This window comes from Rhopilema esculentum, chromosome 10 (genome assembly GCF_057945365.1).
Source record: "Rhopilema esculentum isolate cy_ngs chromosome 10, ASM5794536v1, whole genome shotgun sequence".
NCBI lineage: Eukaryota > Metazoa > Cnidaria > Scyphozoa > Rhizostomeae > Rhizostomatidae > Rhopilema > Rhopilema esculentum.
This window is the reverse complement of record NC_142824.1, coordinates 7,528,883-7,549,335: the sequence shown is the minus strand read 5'-3', so window position 1 is coordinate 7,549,335 and position 20,453 is coordinate 7,528,883. Positions and strand designations below refer to the sequence as shown.

The 20,453-nt window shown below is 33.0% G+C and overlaps 1 protein-coding gene across 1 annotated transcript; it reads left to right on the top strand.

Annotated features, from left to right (window-relative positions):
• Positions 1-14,868: 14,868 nt before the first annotated feature.
• Positions 14,869-19,448, top strand: LOC135687673 (LRP chaperone MESD). Its single transcript, XM_089110431.1, has 3 exons — positions 14,869-15,056; positions 18,175-18,416; positions 19,163-19,448. The coding sequence occupies exons 1-3, from the start codon at positions 14,892-14,894 to the stop codon at positions 19,329-19,331; spliced, it is 576 nt and encodes a 191-aa protein (XP_088966557.1). The 5' UTR covers positions 14,869-14,891; the 3' UTR covers positions 19,332-19,448.
• The last annotated feature ends 1,005 nt before the right edge of the window (positions 19,449-20,453 follow it).

Sequence of the window (20,453 nt, the reverse complement as noted above, 5' to 3'; positions counted from 1 at the left end):
AGAAATCTTGTATGTGGGGTATTGGGTAGCGGTCTGGGATGGTTACGTTGTTCAATGCGCGATAATCTCCACAAGGTCTCCAGTCACCTGGGGTGGGTTTTGGAACCATGTGAAGTGCAGAAGACCAACTACTCTTTGAAGGACGAATGATGCCTAATTGAAGCATGTGATCAAATTCCGACTTGGCGATAGCAAAACGATCTGGAGCGAGTCTTCGTGGACGACAGAAAACAGGTGGACCCTCAGTGCGAATATGGTGCGTCACAGTGTGTTTTATGGCAGTTTCTTTGTTTGAAAGACAAACAAGGTCTGGAAACTCTTTTAGAAGATCTTGATAAGGCGTAGCCAGAGTCGATATCGCAAAAATGGGACAAGGTGAAGTGGCTGGGGTTGTAAGGCCTTGAATGGTGAGGTTAGTGTTTGTGTCAAGAAGTTTGTGGTGACGAAGATCCACTTTTAGACCAAAATTGGCTAAAAAATCGGCACCAAGGATTGGACGAGGCACGTCAGCGAGAATGAATACCCATGGAAAAATACGGCGTAAACCAAGATCTAAAGTGACTGACTTTTGTCCATAAGTTGCAATAGGTGTATGATTGACAGCTTGAAGAGTGATCTTTGATGGAAATTTACGCTGTTGTGAAGAAGGTGGAAGGACACTAACTTCAGCACCTGTATCAACAAGAAAACGAGTACCAGTCTTTCGGTCAGTAACATAGAAAAGACGACTGTGAGCGGAGGAACCAGACGAAGAGGCCGCCTCTAATCGCTGGTGGGACCGTTTCCCAAAGACGATGAGCGAAAAGAACATGGTGACTGACATTTTCTTGCATTAACACCAAAACGCCAATGGTACCAACATTCAGAATTAGGGTGGCGAGATCGACTTGAACTGCGAGAGGGGCGACGAGAACCAGATGAAAAACTGGAGCGACGATAAGGAGAACGACCACGAGAGGAAACTTGAGATTGTAAAGCCTGTACAGCAATGGTTAGCTGAGAAATTTGCTCTTGTAAATCGCTTGTTGAAACTGAAGGTGTGGCTGTGGCAGAAAGGGGGGACAGCAAAGGTGACGATGAAGTAACGTCTAAAATCTTATCAGCAAGAGTGGCAAGTTGATCTAGGGAAATTGTATCAGCAGAGGAAACCAAGATGGGTTGAACATTAGTCGGTAAACGTTCGAGAAACAACTGACGAAGAATACGCTCCTCGAGCTCTGCATTGCCTAAAAGCTGTCGCATTTTGCGAAGAAGTTGGGTGGGTTTTCGATCACCGAGTTCCTCTGCTACTAGTAACTGATGAAGACGTTTTCGCTCCGAAACAGACGTACGCTTGATAAGCTCGGACTTGAGGTAGTCATATTGTTGAGAAGTTGGTGGATTAAGTAATATGTCGCGAATCTCTTGAGCAACTTCTGGCGGAAGCATGGAAATGACATGGTGATATTTTGTCGATTGAGATGTAATATTGCGTGTCTGAAACTGAGCCTCAACTTGTGCAAACCAAATAGAAGGATCGGAAGGCCAGAACGGAGGTAGCTTGAGACTAACAGAAGTGATGTTCGTAGTGGAAGTTGAAGGAGTTTCAGAGGAAGTTTCGGGAGTAGACATGATGTTGGTGTGTGAAGTAAACAATGGCGCAAGGATAAAATCAAACGTAAACAAATGCAATGAAGACGTCGTGGTTACCAATTATGGAGGCCCTTTTAGATATCTATATACATAAAATAAATGGAACGAACTCACCGCTTGAGAATTCAATCAATAGACAAATCTTTCATTTCTCTAACTCAATTTCATTCCTCGATCCTTACGAACTCAACTATCACACCCCATAACAAAACTAAAATCAACTAAACTGTTTCCATGGATATCAGTTAATGTGCAGTGCAATTAGAAACAACAAAGAGTATTTAAAATGCGTTAAAACAATGGTAATTATGTGTGAACAATAATAGGACGTGAAAATGCATATAAACAGAATACTAATGAGAACAGTTCACCACACAACTACAATGATCATAATGATATTTAAAGTCAGCTAACTATGTTTTTTGGCCAGGAATTTTCCATTTTTCAAAGAGTCCAAAAATGCCAAAAAAAACCAAGGCTATAGTCTTGCTAAAATCATCAATTTTGGATGAGAATTTTCTAAGCGTAAAACAGGTTTCATTTATCAATAAATACTACTACAATGATCATATTGATATTTAAAGTCATCTAAGTCTGTTTTTTGGGCAGGAATTTTCCGTTTTCAAACCGTCCAAAAATGCCAAAAAAAACCAAGGCTATAGTCTTCCTAAAATCATCAATTTTGGATGACAATTTTCTAAGCGTGAAACAGGTTTCATTTATCAATAAATACTACTACAATGATCATAATGATATTTAAAGTCATCTAAGTCTGTTTTTTGGGCAGGAATTTTCCGTTTTCAAACCGTCCAAAAATGCCAAAAAACCAAGGTTATAGTCTTGCTAAAATCATCAATTTTTGATGACAATTTTCTAAACGTGAAACAGGTTTCCTTTATCAATACATACAACTACAATGATCATAATGATATTTAAAGTCAGCTAACTATGTTTTTTGGGCAGGAATTTTCCATTTTTCAAAGAGTCCAAAAATGCCAAAAAAAACCAAGGCTATAGTCTTGCTAAAATCATCAATTTTTGATGACAATTTTCTAAACGTAAAACAGGTTTCCTTTATCAATACATACAACTACAATGATCATATTGATATTTAAAGTCATCTAAGTCTGTTTTTTGGGCAGGAATTTTCCGTTTTCAAACCGTCCAAAAATGCCAAAAAAACCAAGGCTATAGTCTTCCTAAAATCATCAATTTTGGATGACAATTTTCTAAGCGTGAAACAGGTTTCATTTATCAATAAATACTACTACAATGATCATAATGATATTTAAAGTCATCTAAGTGTGTTTTTGGGCAGGAATTTTCCGTTTTCAAACCGTCCAAAATGCCAAAAAAGCAAGTCTATAGTCTTGCCAAAATCGTCAATTTTTGATGAGAATTTTCTAAGCGTAAAACAGGTTTCCTTTATCAATAAATACTACTACAATGATCATAATGATATTTAAAGTCGTCTAACTATGTTTTTTTGGGCAGGAATTTTCCGTTTTCAAAAAGGCAAATGCCAAAAAACCAAGGCTATAGTCTTGCTAAAATCATTAATTTTTGATGAGAATTTTCTAAACTTAAAACAGGTTTCCTTTATCAATAAATACTACTACAATGATCATATTGATATTTAAAGTCATCTAACTATGTTTTTTGGGCAGGAATTTTCCATTTTTCAAAGAGTCCAAAAATGCCAAAAAAACCAAGGTTATAGTCTTGCTAAAATCATCAATTTTTGATGACAATTTTCTAAACGTGAAACAGGTTTCCTTTATCAATACATACAACTACAATGATCATAATGATATTTAAAGTCATCTAACTATGTTTTTTGGGCAGGAATTTTCCATTTTTCAAAGAGTCCAAAAATGCCAAAAAAAACCAAGGCTATAGTCTTGCTAAAATCATCAATTTTGGATGAGAATTTTCTAAACTTAAAACAGGTTTCATTTATCAATAAATACTACTACAATGATCATTATGATATTTAAAGTCATCTAAGTCTGTTTTTTGGGCAGGAATTTTCCGTTCTCAAACCGTCCAAAAATGCCAAAAAACCAAGGTTATAGTCTTGCTAAAATCATCAATTTTTGATGACAATTTTCTAAACGTGAAACAGGTTTCCTTTATCAATACATACAACTACAATGATCATAATGATATTTAAAGTCATCTAACTATGTTTTTTGGGCAGGAATTTTCCATTTTTCAAAGAGTCCAAAAATGCCAAAAAAAACCAAGGCTATAGTCTTGCTAAAATCATCAATTTTTGATGACAATTTTCTAAGCGTGAAACAGGTTTCATTTATCAATAAATACTACTACAATGATCATAATGATATTTAAAGTCATCTAAGTGTGTTTTTGGGCAGGAATTTTCCGTTTTCAAACCGTCCAAAATGCCAAAAAAGCAAGTCTATAGTCTTGCCAAAATCGTCAATTTTTGATGAGAATTTTCTAAGCGTAAAACAGGTTTCCTTTATCAATAAATACTACTACAATGATCATAATGATATTTAAAGTCGTCTAACTATGTTTTTTTGGGCAGGAATTTTCCGTTTTCAAAAAGGCAAATGCCAAAAAACCAAGGCTATAGTCTTGCTAAAATCATTAATTTTTGATGAGAATTTTCTAAGCATGAAACAGGTTTCCTTTATCAATTAATACTACTACAATGATCATAATGATATTTAAAGTCGTCTAACTGTGTTTTTTGGGCAGGAATTTTCCGTTTTCAAAAAGGCAAATGCCAAAAAACCAAGGCTATAGTCTTGCTAAAATCATCAATTTTTGATGAGAATTTTCTAAGCATGAAAGAGGTTTCCTATATCAATAAAAACTACTACAATGATCATAATGATATTTAAAGTCATCTAACTGTGTTTTTTGGGCAGGAATTTTCCATTTTTCAAAGAGTCCAAAAATGCCAAAAAAAACAAGGCTATAGTCTTGCTAAAATCATAAATTTTGGATGACAATTTTCTAAGCGTGAAACAGGTTTCATTTATCAATAAATACTACTACAATGATCATATTGATAATTAAAGTCATCTAACTATGTTTTTTGGGCAGGAATTTTCCGTTTTCAAACCGTCCAAAATGCCAAAAAAGCAAGTCTATAGTCTTGTCAAAATCGTCAATTTTTGATGAGAATTTTCTAAGCGTAAAACAGGTTTCCTTTATCAATAAATACTACTACAATTATCATAATGATATTTAAAGTCGTCTAACTATGTTTTTTTGGGCAGGAATTTTAAGTTTTCAAAAAGGCAAATGCCAAAAAACAAAGGCTATAGTTTTGCTCATATCATCAATTTTTGATGACAATTTTCTAAACGTGAAACAGGTTTCCTTTATCAATACATACTACTACAATGATCATAATGATATTTAAAGTCGTCTAACTATGTTTTTTTGGGCAGGAATTTTAAGTTTTCAAAAAGGCAAATGCCAAAAAACAAAGGCTATAGTTTTGCTCATATCATCAATTTTTGATGAGAATTTTCTAAGCGTAAAACAGGTTTCCTTTATCAATAAATACTACTACAATTATCATAATGATATTTAAAGTCGTCTAACTATGTTTTTTTGGGCAGGAATTTTAAGTTTTCAAAAAGGCAAATGCCAAAAAACAAAGGCTATAGTTTTGCTCATATCATCAATTTTTGATGACAATTTTCAATACGCGAAACAGGTTTCCTTTATCAATAAAAATTACTACAATGATCATAATGATATTTAAAGTCGTCTAACTGTGTTTTTGGGCAGGAATTTTCCGTTTTCAAACCGTCCAAAAATGCCAAAAAAAACCCAAGGCTATAGTCTTGCTAAAATCATCAATTTTTGATGAGAATTTTCTAAACTTAAAACAGGTTTCATTTATCAATAAATACTACTACAATGATCATAATGATATTTAAAGTCATCTAAGTCTGTTTTTTGGGCAGGAATTTTCCGTTTTCAAACCGTCCAAAATGCCAAAAAAGCAAGTCGATAGTCTTGCCAAAATCGTCAATTTTTGATGAGAATTTTCTAAGCGTAAAACAGGTTTCCTTTATCAATAAATACTACTACAATGATCATAATGATATTTAAAGTCATCTAAGTCTGTTTTTTGGGCAGGAATTTTCCGTTTTCAAACCGTCCAAAATGCCAAAAAAGCAAGTCGATAGTCTTGCCAAAATCGTCAATTTTTGATGAGAATTTTCTAAGCGTAAAACAGGTTTCCTTTGTCAATAAATACTACTACAATGATCATAATGATATTTAAAGTCGTCTAACTGTGTTTTTGGGCAGGAATTTTCCGTTTTCAAAAAGGCAAATGCCAAAAAACAAAGGCTAAAATCTAAGTGTGTTTTTTGGGCAGGAATTTTCCGTTTTCAAACCGTCCAAAATGCCAAAAAACCAAGGCTATAGTCTTGCTAATATCATCAATTTTTGATGAGAATTTTCTAAACTTAAAACAGGTTTCATTTATCAATAAATACTACTACAATGATCATAATGATATTTAAAGTTATCTAACTGTGTTTTTTTGGGCAGGAATTTTCCATTTTTCAAAGAGTCCAAAAATGCCAAAAAAACCAAGGCTATAGTCTTGCTAAAATCATAAATTTTGGATGACAATTTTCTAAGCGTGAAACAGGTTTCATTTATCAATAAATACTACTACAATGATCATATTGATATTTAAAGTCATCTAACTATGTTTTTTGGGCAGGAATTTTCCATTTTTCAAAGAGTCCAAAAATGCCAAAAAAAACCAAGGCTATAGTCTTGCTAAAATCATCAATTTTTGATGAGAATTTTCTAAGCGTAAAACAGGTTTCCTTTATCAATAAATACTACTACAATGATCATAATGATATTTAAAGTCATCTAACTGTGTTTTTTGGGCAGGAATTTTCCATTTTTCAAAGAGTCCAAAAATGCCAAAAAAAATCAAGGCTATGGTCTTGCTAAAATCATCAATTTTTGATGAGAATTTTCTAAGCGTAAAACAGGTTTCCTTTATCAATAAATACTACTACAATGATCATAATGATATTTAAAGTCATCTAACTGTGTTTTTTGGGCAGGAATTTTCCGTTTTCAAACCGTCCAAAATGCCAAAAAAGCAAGTCTATAGTCTTGCCAAAATCGTCAATTTTTGATGAGAATTTTCTAAGCGTAAAACAGGTTTCCTATATAAATATATACTACTACAATGATCATATTGATATTTAAAGTCGTCTAACTATGTTTTTTGGGCAGGAATTTTCCGTTTTCAAAAAGGCAAATGCCAAAAAAACCAAGGCTATAGTCTTGCTAAAATCATTAATTTTTGATGAGAATTTTCTAAGCATGAAACAGGTTTCCTTTATCAATTAATACTACTACAATGATCATAATGATATTTAAAGTCGTCTAACTGTGTTTTTTGGGCAGGAATTTTCCGTTTTCAAAAAGGCAAATGCCAAAAAACCAAGGCTATAGTCTTGTTAAAATCATCAATTTTTGATGAGAATTTTCTAAGCATGAAACAGGTTTCCTATATCAATAAAAACTACTACAATGATCATAATGATATTTAAAGTCATCTAACTGTGTTTTTTTGGGCAGAAATTTTCCATTTTTCAAAGAGTCCAAAAATGCCAAAAAAACCAAGGCTATAGTCTTGCTAAAATCATAAATTTTGGATGACAATTTTCTAAGCATGAAACAGGTTTCCTTTATCAATAAAAACTACTACAATGATCATAATGATATTTAAAGTCATCTAACTGTGTTTTTTGGGCAGGAATTTTCCGTTTTCAAACCGTTCACAATGCCAAAAAAGCAAGTCTATAGTCTTGCCAAAATCGTCAATTTTTGATGACAATTTTCTAAACGTGAAACAGGTTTCCTTTATCAATACATACAACTACAATGATCATAATGATATTTAAAGTCATCTAACTATGTTTTTTGGGCAGGAATTTTCCATTTTTCAAAGAGTCCAAAAATGCCAAAAAAACCAAGGCTATAGTCTTGCTAAAATCATCAATTTTGGATGAGAATTTTCTAAACTTAAAACAGGTTTCATTTATCAATAAATACTACTACAATGATCATATTGATATTTAAAGTCATCTAAGTCTGTTTTTTGGGCAGGAATTTTCCGTTTTCAAACCGTCCAAAAATGCCAAAAAAAACCAAGGCTGTAGTCTTCCTAAAATCATCAATTTTGGATGACAATTTTCTAAGCCTGAAACAGGTTTCATTTATCAATAAATACTACTACAATGATCATAATGATATTTAAAGTCATCTAAGTGTGTTTTTCGGGCAGGAATTTCCCGTCTTCAAACCGTCCAAAATGCCAAAAAAGCAAGTCGATAGTCTTGCCAAAATCGTCAATTTTTGATGAGAATGTTCTAAGCGTAAAACAGGTTTCCTTTATCAATAAAAATTACTACAATGATCATAATGATATTTAAAGTCGTCTAACTGTGTTTTTGGGCAGGAATTTTCCGTTTTCAAACCGTCCAAAAATGCCAAAAAAAACCAAGGCTATAGTCTTGCTAAAATCATCAATTTTGGATGACAATTTTCTAAGCGTGAAACAGGTTTCATTTATCAATAAATACTACTACAATGATCATAATGATATTTAAAGTCATCTAAGTGTGTTTTTTGGGCAGGAATTTTCCGTTTTCAAACCGTCCAAAATGCCAAAAAACCAAGGCTATAGTCTTGCTAATATCATCAATTTTTGATGAGAATTTTCTAAACTTAAAACAGGTTTCATTTATCAATAAATACTACTACAATGTTCATAATGATATTTAAAGTCATCTAACTGTGTTTTTTTGGGCAGGAATTTTCCATTTTTCAAAGAGTCCAAAAATGCCAAAAAAACCAAGGCTATAGTCTTGCCAAAATCATCAATTTTTGATGAGAATTTTCTAAACGTAAAACAGGTTTCATTTATCAATAAATACTACTACAATGATCATAATGATATTTAAAGTCATCTAAGTCTGTTTTTTTGGGCAGGAATTTTCCATTTTTCAAAGAGGTAAAAAATGCCAAAAAAAACCAAGGCTATAGTCTTGCTAAAATCATCAATTTTTGATGACAATTTTCTAAGCGTAAAACAGGTTTCCTATATAAATATATACTACTACAATGATCATATTGATATTTAAAGTCGTCTAACTATGTTTTTTGGGCAGGAATTTTCCGTTTTCAAAAAGGCAAATGCCAAAAAACCAAGGCTATAGTCTTGCTAAAATCATTAATTTTTGATGAGAATTTTCTAAGCATGAAACAGGTTTCCTTTATCAATTAATACTACTACAATGATCATAATGATATTTAAAGTCGTCTAACTGTGTTTTTTGGGCAGGAATTTTCCGTTTTCAAAAAGGCAAATGCCAAAAAACCAAGGCTATAGTCTTGCTAAAATCATCAATTTTTGATGAGAATTTTCTAAGCATGAAACAGGTTTCCTATATCAATAAAAACTACTACAATGATCATAATGATATTTAAAGTCATCTAACTGTGTTTTTTGGGCAGGAATTTTCCGTTTTCAAACCGTCCAAAATGCCAAAAAACCAAGGCTATAGTCTTGCTAATATCATCAATTTTTGATGAGAATTTTCTAAACTTAAAACAGGTTTCATTTATCAATAAATACTACTACAATGATCATAATGATATTTAAAGTCATCTAACTGTGTTTTTTTGGGGAGGAATTTTCCATTTTTCAAAGAGTCCAAAAATGCCAAAAAAACCAAGGCTATAGACTTGCTAAAATCATAAATTTTGGATGACAATTTTCTAAGCGTGAAACAGGTTTCATTTATCAATAAATACTACTACAATGATCATATTGATAATTAAAGTCATCTAACTATGTTTTTTGGGCAGGAATTTTCCATTTTTCAAAGAGTCCAAAAAAGCCAAAAAAAACCAAGGCTATAGTCTTGCTAAAATCATCATTTTTTGATGAGAATTTTCTAAGCGTAAAACAGGTTTCCTTTATCAATAAATACTACTACAATGATCATAATGATATTTAAAGTCATCTAACTGTGTTTTTTGGGCAGGAATTTTCCGTTTTCAAACCGTCCAAAATGCCAAAAAAGCAAGTCTATATTCTTGCCAAAATCGTCAATTTTTGATGCGAATTTTCTAAGCGTAAAACAGGTTTCCTTTATCAATAAATACTACTACAATGATCATAATGATATTTAAAGTCATCTAACTATGTTTTTTGGGCAGGAATTTTCCATTTTTCAAAGAGTCCAAAAATGCCAAAAAAACCAAGGCTATAGTCTTCCTAAAATCATCAATTTTTGATGAGAATTTTCTAAACGTAAAACAGGTTTCATTTATCAATAAATACTACTACAATGATCATATTGATATTTAAAGTCGTTTAACTATGTTTTTTTGGGCAGGAATTTTCCATTTTTCAAAGAGGTAAAAAATGCCAAAAAAAACCAAGGCTATAGTCTTGCTAAAATCATCAATTTTTGATGACAATTTTCTAAGCGTAAAACAGGTTTCCTATATAAATATATACTACTACAATGATCATATTGATATTTAAAGTCGTCTAACTATGTTTTTTGGGCAGGAATTTTCCGTTTTCAAAAAGGCAAATGCCAAAAAACCAAGGCTTTAGTCTTGCTAAAATCATTAATTTTTGATGAGAATTTTCTAAGCATGAAACAGGTTTCCTTTATCAATTAATACTACTACAATGATCATAATGATATCTAAAGTCGTCTAACTGTGTTTTTTGGGCAGGAATTTTCCGTTTTCAAAAAGGCAAATGCCAAAAAACCAAGGCTATAGTCTTGCTAAAATCATCAATTTTTGATGAGAATTTTCTAAGCATGAAACAGGTTTCCTATATCAATAAAAACTACTACAATGATCATAATGATATTTAAAGTCATCTAACTGTGTTTTTTGGGCAGGAATTTTCCGTTTTCAAACCGTTCACAATGCCAAAAAAGCAAGTCTATAGTCTTGCCAAAATCGTCAATTTTTGATGACAATTTTCTAAACGTGAAACAGGTTTCCTTTATCAATACATACAACTACAATGATCATAATGATATTTAAAGTCATCTAACTATGTTTTTTGGGCAGGAATTTTCTATTTTTCAAAGAGTCCAAAAATGCCAAAAAAAACCAAGGCTATAGTCTTGCTAAAATCATCAATTTTGGATGAGAATTTTCTAAACTTAAAACAAGTTTCATTTATCAATAAATACTACTACAATGATCATATTGATATTTAAAGTCATCTAAGTCTGTTTTTTGGGCAGGAAATTTCCGTTTTCAAACCGTCCAAAAATGCCAAAAAAACCAAGGCTATAGTCTTCCTAAAATCATCAATTTTGGATGACAATTTTCTAAGCGTGAAACAGGTTTCATTTATCAATAAATACTACTACAATGATCATAATGATATTTAAAGTCATCTAAGTGTGTTTTTTGGGCAGGAATTTTCCGTTTTCAAACCGTCCAAAATGCCAAAAAAGCAAGTCTATAGTCTTGCCAAAATCGTCAATTTTTGATGAGAATTTTCTAAGCGTAAAACAGGTTTCCTTTATCAATAAATACTACTGCAATGATCATAATGATATTTAAAGTCATCTAAGTGTGTTTTTTGGGCAGGAACTTTCCGTTTTCAAACCGTCCAAAATGCCAAAAAAGCAAGTCTATAGTCTTGCCAAAATCGTCAATTTTTGATGAGAATTTTCTAAGCGTAAAACAGGTTTCCTTTATCAATAAATACTACTACAATGATCATAATGATATTTAAAGTCGTCTAACTATGTTTTTTTGGGCAGGAATTTTAAGTTTTCAAAAAGGCAAATGCCAAAAAACAAAGGCTATAGTTTTGCTCATATCTTCAATTTTTGATGACAATTTTCTATACGTGAAACAGGTTTCCTTTATCAATAAATACTACTACAATGATCATAATGATATTTAAAGTCATCTAACTGTGTTTTTGGGCAGGAATTTTCCATTTTTCAATAAGTCCAAAAATGCCAAAAAAAACCCAAGGCTATAGTCTTGCTAAAATCATCAATTTTTGATGAGAATTTTCTAAACTTAAAACAGGTTTCATTTATCAATAAATACTACTACAATGATCATAATGATATTTAAAGTCATCTAAGTCTGTTTTTTGGGCAGGAATTTTCCGTTTTCAAACTGTCCAAAAATGCCAAAAAAACCAAGGCTATAGTCTTGCTAAAATCATCAATTTTGGATGACAATTTTCTAAGCGTGAAACAGGTTTCATTTATCAATAAATACTACTACAATGATCATAATGATATTTAAAGTCATCTAAGTGTGTTTTTCGGGCAGGAATTTCCCGTCTTCAAACCGTCCAAAATGCCAAAAAAGCAAGTCGATAGTCTTGCCAAAATCGTCAATTTTTGATGAGAATTTTCTAAGCGTAAAACAGGTTTCCTTTATCAATAAATACTACTACAATGATCATAATGATATTTAAAGTCGTCTAACTGTGTTTTTGGGCAGGAATTTTCCGTTTTCAAAAAGGCAAATGCCAAAAAACAAAGGCTATAGTTTTGCTCATATCATCAATTTTTGATGACAATTTTCTATACGTGAAACAGGTTTTCTTTATCAATAAAAATTACTACAATGATCATAATGATATTTAAAGTCGTCTAACTGTGTTTTTGGGCAGGAATTTTCCGTTTTCAAACCGTCCAAAAATGCCAAAAAAAACCAAGGCTATAGTCTTGCTAAAATCATCAATTTTGGATGACAATTTTCTAAGCGTGAAACAGGTTTCATTTATCAATAAATACTACTACAATGATCATAATGATATTTAAAGTCATCTAAGTGTGTTTTTTGGGCAGGAATTTTCCGTTTTCAAACCGTCCAAAATGCCAAAAAACCAAGGCTATAGTCTTGCTAATATCATCAATTTTTGATGAGAATTTTCTAAACTTAAAACAGGTTTCATTTATCAATAAATACTACTACAATGATCATAATGATATTTAAAGTCATCTAACTATGTTTTTTGGGCAGGAATTTTCCGTTTTCAAAAAGGCAAATGCCAAAAAACCAAGGCTATAGTCTTGCTAAAATCATCAATTTTTGATGAGAATTTTCTAAGCATGAAACAGGTTTCCTATATCAATAAAAACTACTACAATGATCATAATGATATTTAAAGTCATCTAACTGTGTTTTTTGGGCAGGAATTTTCCGTTTTGAAAGAGTCCAAAAATGCCAAAAAAACCAAGACTATTGTCTTGCCAAAACCATGATTTTTGATGGAAATTTTTATAGCGTAAAACAGGTTTCCCATAAAAACAAAGAGTACTACAATAATCATAATGATATTTAAAGTCATCTATCTGTGTTTTTTGGGCATGAATTTTCTGTTTTCAAACATTCCAAAATGCCAAAAAAGCCAAGGCTATAGTCTTGCTAAAATCATCAATTTTTGATGAGTATTTTTTAAGCGTAAAGCAGGTTTTTTTTATCAATGATTAAGTTAATAAATTTTACAATATGTTAACTTAAAGCTTTTTCGTCTGACACCCCTTAGAGCATAAAACGTCGGAATGAAGGTCCGAAAAAACACGATGAAAAATATATATACCCAGTTGTGGATCGAAATAGGCCAATCAGAGAAACGCAAGCGCAAGACCGGTATACTTGACCAATCAGTGCTGCGTGCTTATAGAAAAATTACCACTTGAGTCCAAGAGAGAAAACGAACTCTTTCTGTCTACATAATGGCGGCTTTTTAGTTGTTGTGTAGATCGATTCCAAAACTGCTAGATGGAAAGACGACTGGGCTCTGCCAACATGTCGTCATTATAGAGTTTAGCACAATCTATGTAGTCTAAAAGATGTTGACCGATGGCAGAATCACTTGTTCTAACAGTGTTTCTAGACCTACAAGATCGAGGAGGCTGTTCTCTTTGAGGGGCAGTTCTGTTTCTTATGTTGGAAGGAACATGATGTTTTATCCTATCCCCAAATATTTGGGTTGTGCGTCCTACGTAGCCAGAATCACATTGGCGCGTAAATTCATAAATAACATAGCTTTTTTGGTTGGTAGGAACGCATTCCTCTTGAATGGATGGAAGGGCTCTCCTCTCCTAGTGCTGTAAACAATACTACTGTAATGATTATAATGATATTTGAAGTCATCAAAATGCGTTTTTTAGGCAGGGAATTTTCATTTTTGAATGGATCTAAAATATTTTAAAAGCCTGGCCTCCATCAGTTCTTGGTGGAATTTTTTTTCTCGAAAAATGTTTGGATAAAGACTTCTACAAGATCATAGGTATATATGAAGTCAGGTAGATGCGTTTTTCAGGCAGGAAATTTGGTTTTTCAAAGCATCCGAAATGCGCGAAAAATGAAGGCTAAAGCCTGTAAATATGCTTTGGGTGTTAGATCAATACCACTACTGATGTCGTTTACGCAGGACAGGAAAGAGTAAGTGTTACTGCTCATAATCTTAAAATTGAAATAGGGCGTTAGAGTAAAAACAAATTCCAAGAGACGAAAGGTTTTGCCAGTTTTGCAAATCCTTGAACATTTTCACAGTCGAGATAGAAGTCCATTTCCTCTTAACTTGCTCCCTTTTTAATGTAGAACGAAATATATTTCAACAAAAATTCTACAGAATTTTTCCAAATACTGCCTCATTGAACAAATTCAACATGTTCATTTGACTAATGACCCAAGAGGACTATCAAGCAACAAAATTGTTGGGAAAATTCTAGCACAATATTTTTGTTGAATATTATGCTTAGTTTAGCCGGAATTGTATCTTTAAACTATTAGGTTTGTTATTTTTGAGTAGTTCTTTGAAAAATTGCCATAAATAGCTGTATAATTGTAAGCATTTAAGGGCCATTTGCCTAGGTACTTGATTTGCAAAAAATATAGGCTTGCCATCCCTTTTTATACATAATCATCATTTTTGACGGAATTTTTTTTCACGTAAAAAATGTTTAATAAAAGTTTTGGATTCATTGTTCCATTAATTTCGCATATATATTAAGGTCCCCGAGTATCTTTCTTTGACAATCCTCAGAGGCAAAGCTACATCGTTCTTTTTTTCCCAAAATGAACATTTTAGCAAAGTTTTGTATCATTTAATTTGTAAACTTATATCATTTGTGCTGATGTTTTGGCTAGTTTTGGCTTGATTTTCCTACTTTGGTTTATGCGCAGGCGCAAACAAATACAAAATGGCGTCGAAGGGGTTGTTCACGATTCTGTTTGCAGTGATTTTCGTCCTTTTGGATTCATCTGACGAGGTGAATGCCGCTAAAAAGCAGAAGGCAAAAGTAATTGGAAAGGATGTTAGAGATTTTACAGATGTTGATGTTCATCATCTGCTAGATCAATGGAATGTGAGTAAATAAATATGTTGACTTACCTTATGTTTATAACAGGAGTTCGATTATTGTGTCGCCAATTTCCTTTACATCAAAGCCATAGTATATGGTGCAAAGGCGCAGTTCTCACCGCTGTAAAAGCTAGATATCTTGATGCGAAACTGACTTTCTTGATCGCTTTAATTTGCGTACACTAGCTTAGTTTCTCTCCAGACTGGAATCTTTGAAAGATGCGCGGGGAATCTGCTGCATGTCCATGAAAACTGCGCATTTGCAAATAACACAGATAAAATTTTTATGCGGCTGAGACTAATTACCATAAAAACACAGTATTAACGTATGGGTATAGATTTCAGAGAAAAAAATTAGTAACATCATTAGTGGTGATAAAAAACAAAAAAGCAAAGATAAACATTTTTCATAATTCCTAAAAATAAGAACAACAGGGACCCAACCAGATGAAAATCTGCTCAAACTTTGAAAACTTAAAACTGTTCCATGTGTATTTTACTCCCAGAAATGATAAAAATATCCTTCACATGTTTGCTGTTATTTGGCATATGTGTACGTACAAAACCAGCCTCGTTTGTACACAAGCAAAAAGTAATGATGATTTAGACAATCTGCAGCTCTGAGGGTCTTCCAATTCTAATTTTATTAAAAGCGTCAATTATTAAGTACATACAAGATAAGTTTTACATTTAAAAAAGAACCCTGTGCAGCTGGATCAATCATTTCAATAGAAACTGCTTGGCTGCAATTTTGGCTACACTTGACGTGCACAGGGGATTTATCCCTCTTGCAAAGCAAAAATTACAATCTGGGTTCCTATCCGTGCTAAAAATCTCATTGTGATAATAATTAACTTGGACCAAAAGTAAGGACCAGCCCCTTTCTACACATTCACCCAACTGAGAAAGTTCAGTCATGGAAGAGACTCATTTTGTGTACGAAGAATGAGAACACTGTGTGGTGGGTCAAGGGGAATGCATACATGTATATATATGTATGTATACTATATGTATGTATATATATAGACGCTTTTCGGTAACTTTCTTGATATGCAAGGCATGTTCATTTTCCTGTAATTAGTGTGCCGATTTCTATTGCTTGTGGCCACAAAATGATGATGCCTCAATGTCATCAGCAAGCCAACATCCAAGAAACTATTTTCCCATTGCCAAAAGGGAAGTTGGTATAGCTTTTAGCAAAAACAATCAACCCTTTATGGCATCCTGTAATTTTTAATACGGATATAGCAGCAATAAAAATTGTATTGCTATTGTAAGTAATGCCATTGTTTTTCTTTGCATATCAGGGCCCTGTGCTCCTACCTTGAAGCAACCTCCGCATGCACTCTAGTTACTGAAGATCCAAACTGAATCCATGTATTAGCAGGAGGAATCCTTTCTATTAACACTAGAAGGACCTGACAATGAAGCAGTGCTTGGCACTTTTGCACCAATACGCCTTTGTTACTAACTCTAGTTCTTATGGATTCATTGACTCACCAACAAAATAATTTCTATCTGAATATTGAAGAATTTTACATTTGAGTTTGATTCAATGATTAAGCGACCGATATTAATGGTGGCCGGACTGGAAACTTTGTTGCGCGCCGATTTATATTTCTGTGCACTCAAATTTTTCTATCCACAAACCTTATCCTATTGGCCCCATAAAATTCCTATTTAATAACAGTTTACATTGCTACAAATTTGTAAATGTACATGATTTTAGGCTCCCAGTCGCAAATTGTTAAACTTGTCTGTGCAAGAAACAAAGCTTCCAGTTTGGAATGGTGGGTGGTGGGATGGAAGATATTTTTTTGAACAGTGCAGTTATTTTCTTTGCCTCTCAATTTCATTCTACTACAATGTTGCCTGCTGCCCCTGAATCCAAGAATAATTTCACATTGGCCCTCCACAACATGGAAAGTCAACACACTTTCTGTCTAAATAATATTAAGTTCACTGTGATTAGCTTGAGAAACAAATTAAAATTACAAACTATTTGCTATAAGTAAAGACTAAATTAAAGACTATTTAGCTCATAATTTCCTTTTCTTTGATCATTCAAAGCAAACAAAACAAAGCTTATTGCCTTTCTATAACAAAGCAACTGTTCTTTGGTCAGGATTTTTATATTCAAACTGGAATGTTCACGTTCAAATTAAACAAGGCTGTGATTCTAGCCTTTTCAAAAGTCTTTTCACTTATCAAACAGATGAAACTAAAGCAATGTTTTAAAAAATTTCATTTTTGAAGACTAAAAAAGCTTGGTGCATATGAACACAGGCCATGCAAGGAGAGGCACACAAGCTCAATCAAGCATCTCTGCACGCACCTAGAAAGTTCTAGGAGAAAGTTGATCGAGCACCTAGGTGTTTATGCTGTCTAAAAACAAAATGGGAAAAACCAAATATGATTATTGATAATTTTTAATGAAGCTAAATTGAGTGCCTAGAAAGTTGAAGTTGCTCTGTTTGTGCACAAGGCATGAATGTAAAGGGCCAAATCTACAATCACTGCCAAAATTACTTGGAACACACAACACTTTGCAGTGTGGTTTTCTATTTTTCATTTGTTTTCCCGAATACTACTACTTCCGTCCCCCTTCCCCCAAAAACAATGTTGAAAGTAAAGAAAAATATCAAACAATCCACAAGAAAAAGCATACTCCATAACCCTTTTCACTTTTCTAAAGTAGATCAAAATTGTTCCTAGGAGGAGATGGGGGTGGCTGAATTTGCCTTTGAAAACCTATGTTAGTGTTCCAAGACTTTTGGCAGTGATTGTATCATATCAAATAGCAATAGCACTTCATGTGTCATCAGAATGGAAGTATTCTGAGTTTCAAGTTCAAGGTTCATGTATATCTTGATATGTTATTTAGTTCCATTATCTAGGGAGCAATTTCCTACGGCTGATTTGGGTATGTTTAGGGATACCCTCGCCTTTTAACATGACTCAGTGCTTCAAAGAGAAATTTGATTGTCCATTTTTGCAGCTAAAGAGATATCATTTAGTTGAAGAAGTGTCAGTTTCAAATATTTGATCTGCAAAAAAGATAGACTTATATATTACATTCCATGCTGCAATTTTTGTCTTAATATCTCTCCATATTTTTTAAGGAAAATGATGAAGACTATGAGCCTGATGAAGATGATGATCCAAGAATTAAGAAAGGTCCAAACATTCCATTTGACCCTAAAGTTATGGCAAGTGACCCACAAGCTATGCTGAAACTTGCAAAGAAAGGCAAACCTTTAATGATGTTTGTTAATGTTGCTGGAAATCCTACACAAAAAGAAACAGAAACAATATCTGGATTATGGCAGCAGGGTTTACATAATGCACAATTTCAACTTACTAGGTGGGTGCATTGAAAATTTATTTGCATTTGATTAAATGTTAACTGAGAAATAAGAGGTTGAGATAACTTTAAACTTTATTAGAAATTTGAACATTCTTGATTTATGCATGAATATGTGAAAGCACAGCCAGAAATTTTGAATGAGAAATAATGTGCCTTGGACAACTTTGTATCAAAAAGTATACACTACCAAATTTACCTTCCAAACAAGGGATCTTAGTGCATATTTTGGATTAGGGTGCTAAAATTTTTTTTAGGGGGAGGGGTGGCTAAATATGTAAGAGCCGAAAAGTTTGTATTTTACAGCCAGAAACCCTTCTTCTGCATTCCCTGTTCCCATTGGCAATGAATTGTAGTCATTTATCAATTTATGTTTCATGCCTGGCAATTTCTTCTCGGATGTAGAAAGCATGGGGTCATAGAATAGATTGTCTTTGATACTAACTATGCTTGTTTTTGTAACTGTTTGTTATTATATCAACTGACTCAATCAATATATTTATATCATCTAAAAAGGTAATCTGAAATTTATATGTTCTGAGTTTGCACAAATAATGACGAAAAGCAATTGGAGTCAGCAGGTGTCTTTAGGTGTAAGCAGTATAGTAGGGAATGACATTGTGGTTTAAATGATGCTGCTTATGGCATAAGGTGATTTCACAAACATGGTATGGTGACGGAGAGATGAAATGAGACAATTTGCCTGAATTACAATAGTTAAGTTCATTGCATTTTTTTCTTTGCAGATATGTAATTGCACAAAACCGTGTATTGCTGCACATTGAAGATGGTAGCCAAGCTTATGACATTAAAGACTTTCTTATAAAACAGAAACAATGTGCTAAAGTAGAATTTGATAATCAAGAATTTGTAGGAGCTGGTGCTGTTAAAGAAAAGAGCAAAAGTGAATTATGATGGAAGTTTGAGTAGTATCTAAGAGTACATTCTTTGAAAAAACTGTGCTTGTTTGTTTAATTTGAGGACATTACTTTTCAGTATTTATATGTTTGATCAGTCTTTTTTTACATGGAGTATTCTGCTCATTTGATGCAATTTATAGCCTGAAACATTTTGAGATATCAAAATCACATTAAAAATTTTAAGATAGATATTGTAACAAATGATTAAAGCAAAAATGAACCATTAGGCAACATCAATATTTACTCTATGTTAGTAACATGTTCTAGTCACACAAATTAGAATATTTTGCTTTTTATAGATATATCAGGAATGCTCATACCATTTGCTTGTAAAACAGGGGGATGTATCACTGTTGCCAAGCACCGTACAAGATTTTTTTAGCATAATAGGTTTTCTAGGGCATAAAAGATTTTTGCCAAAGGGGTACAAGATTTGTTGGAGTGGTATGCCCCTTGTGTAAAAAGACAAAGTTGGAGGTGATTTTGCTGTAATTACAACTTTCATACTTGTATCAAGAAAAAGGAGTGAAGAACTGTTTTTTACAAGAGAGTAGCTTGAAAATTTTGATCTTGGGGGCAGTGACATTTTTGTAAAGCATAATCATTAAGTATCTTGGTATAGCTATAACCCCCTTTCATATTGAACCCCTGCCATTGCTTTTCCATTGATTTTCCAGCTTGGTTTCATACTGTTATTTCTAGAGGCAACAACTATAGAATCGATTCTGCCAGAGCAACAACTAAACAGACTACAATAAACAGTAAAATACAAACCTTGTGTAGTCAATCTGGAAGATAAAGTTAGGTTGTAGGCTGCACTCCATCATGCATCAGGGTACCATCAATTTTCCTAATTGTGAAAGTCTCTAAAGTTGCTTGCCTTTGCCTCCCAAAAGTTTGAAAGATAAGGGTATACACCCATTTTTTATAAGAAACAAAGCACAGGATTTGTGCCCAGTTTCGTAATTTTTTGTTCATTCCAGTGCTTGAAGTTTCTTCAAGGTTTCTCAAATGCTAAAGAGCTACTTTTCAGAAACACAAACCGTAACATAACATCATCTCCGCCCTATCTTGAAAAAAAGGAATTTTCGTGCAGTTGCTTAGGGGTTTTGGGAAA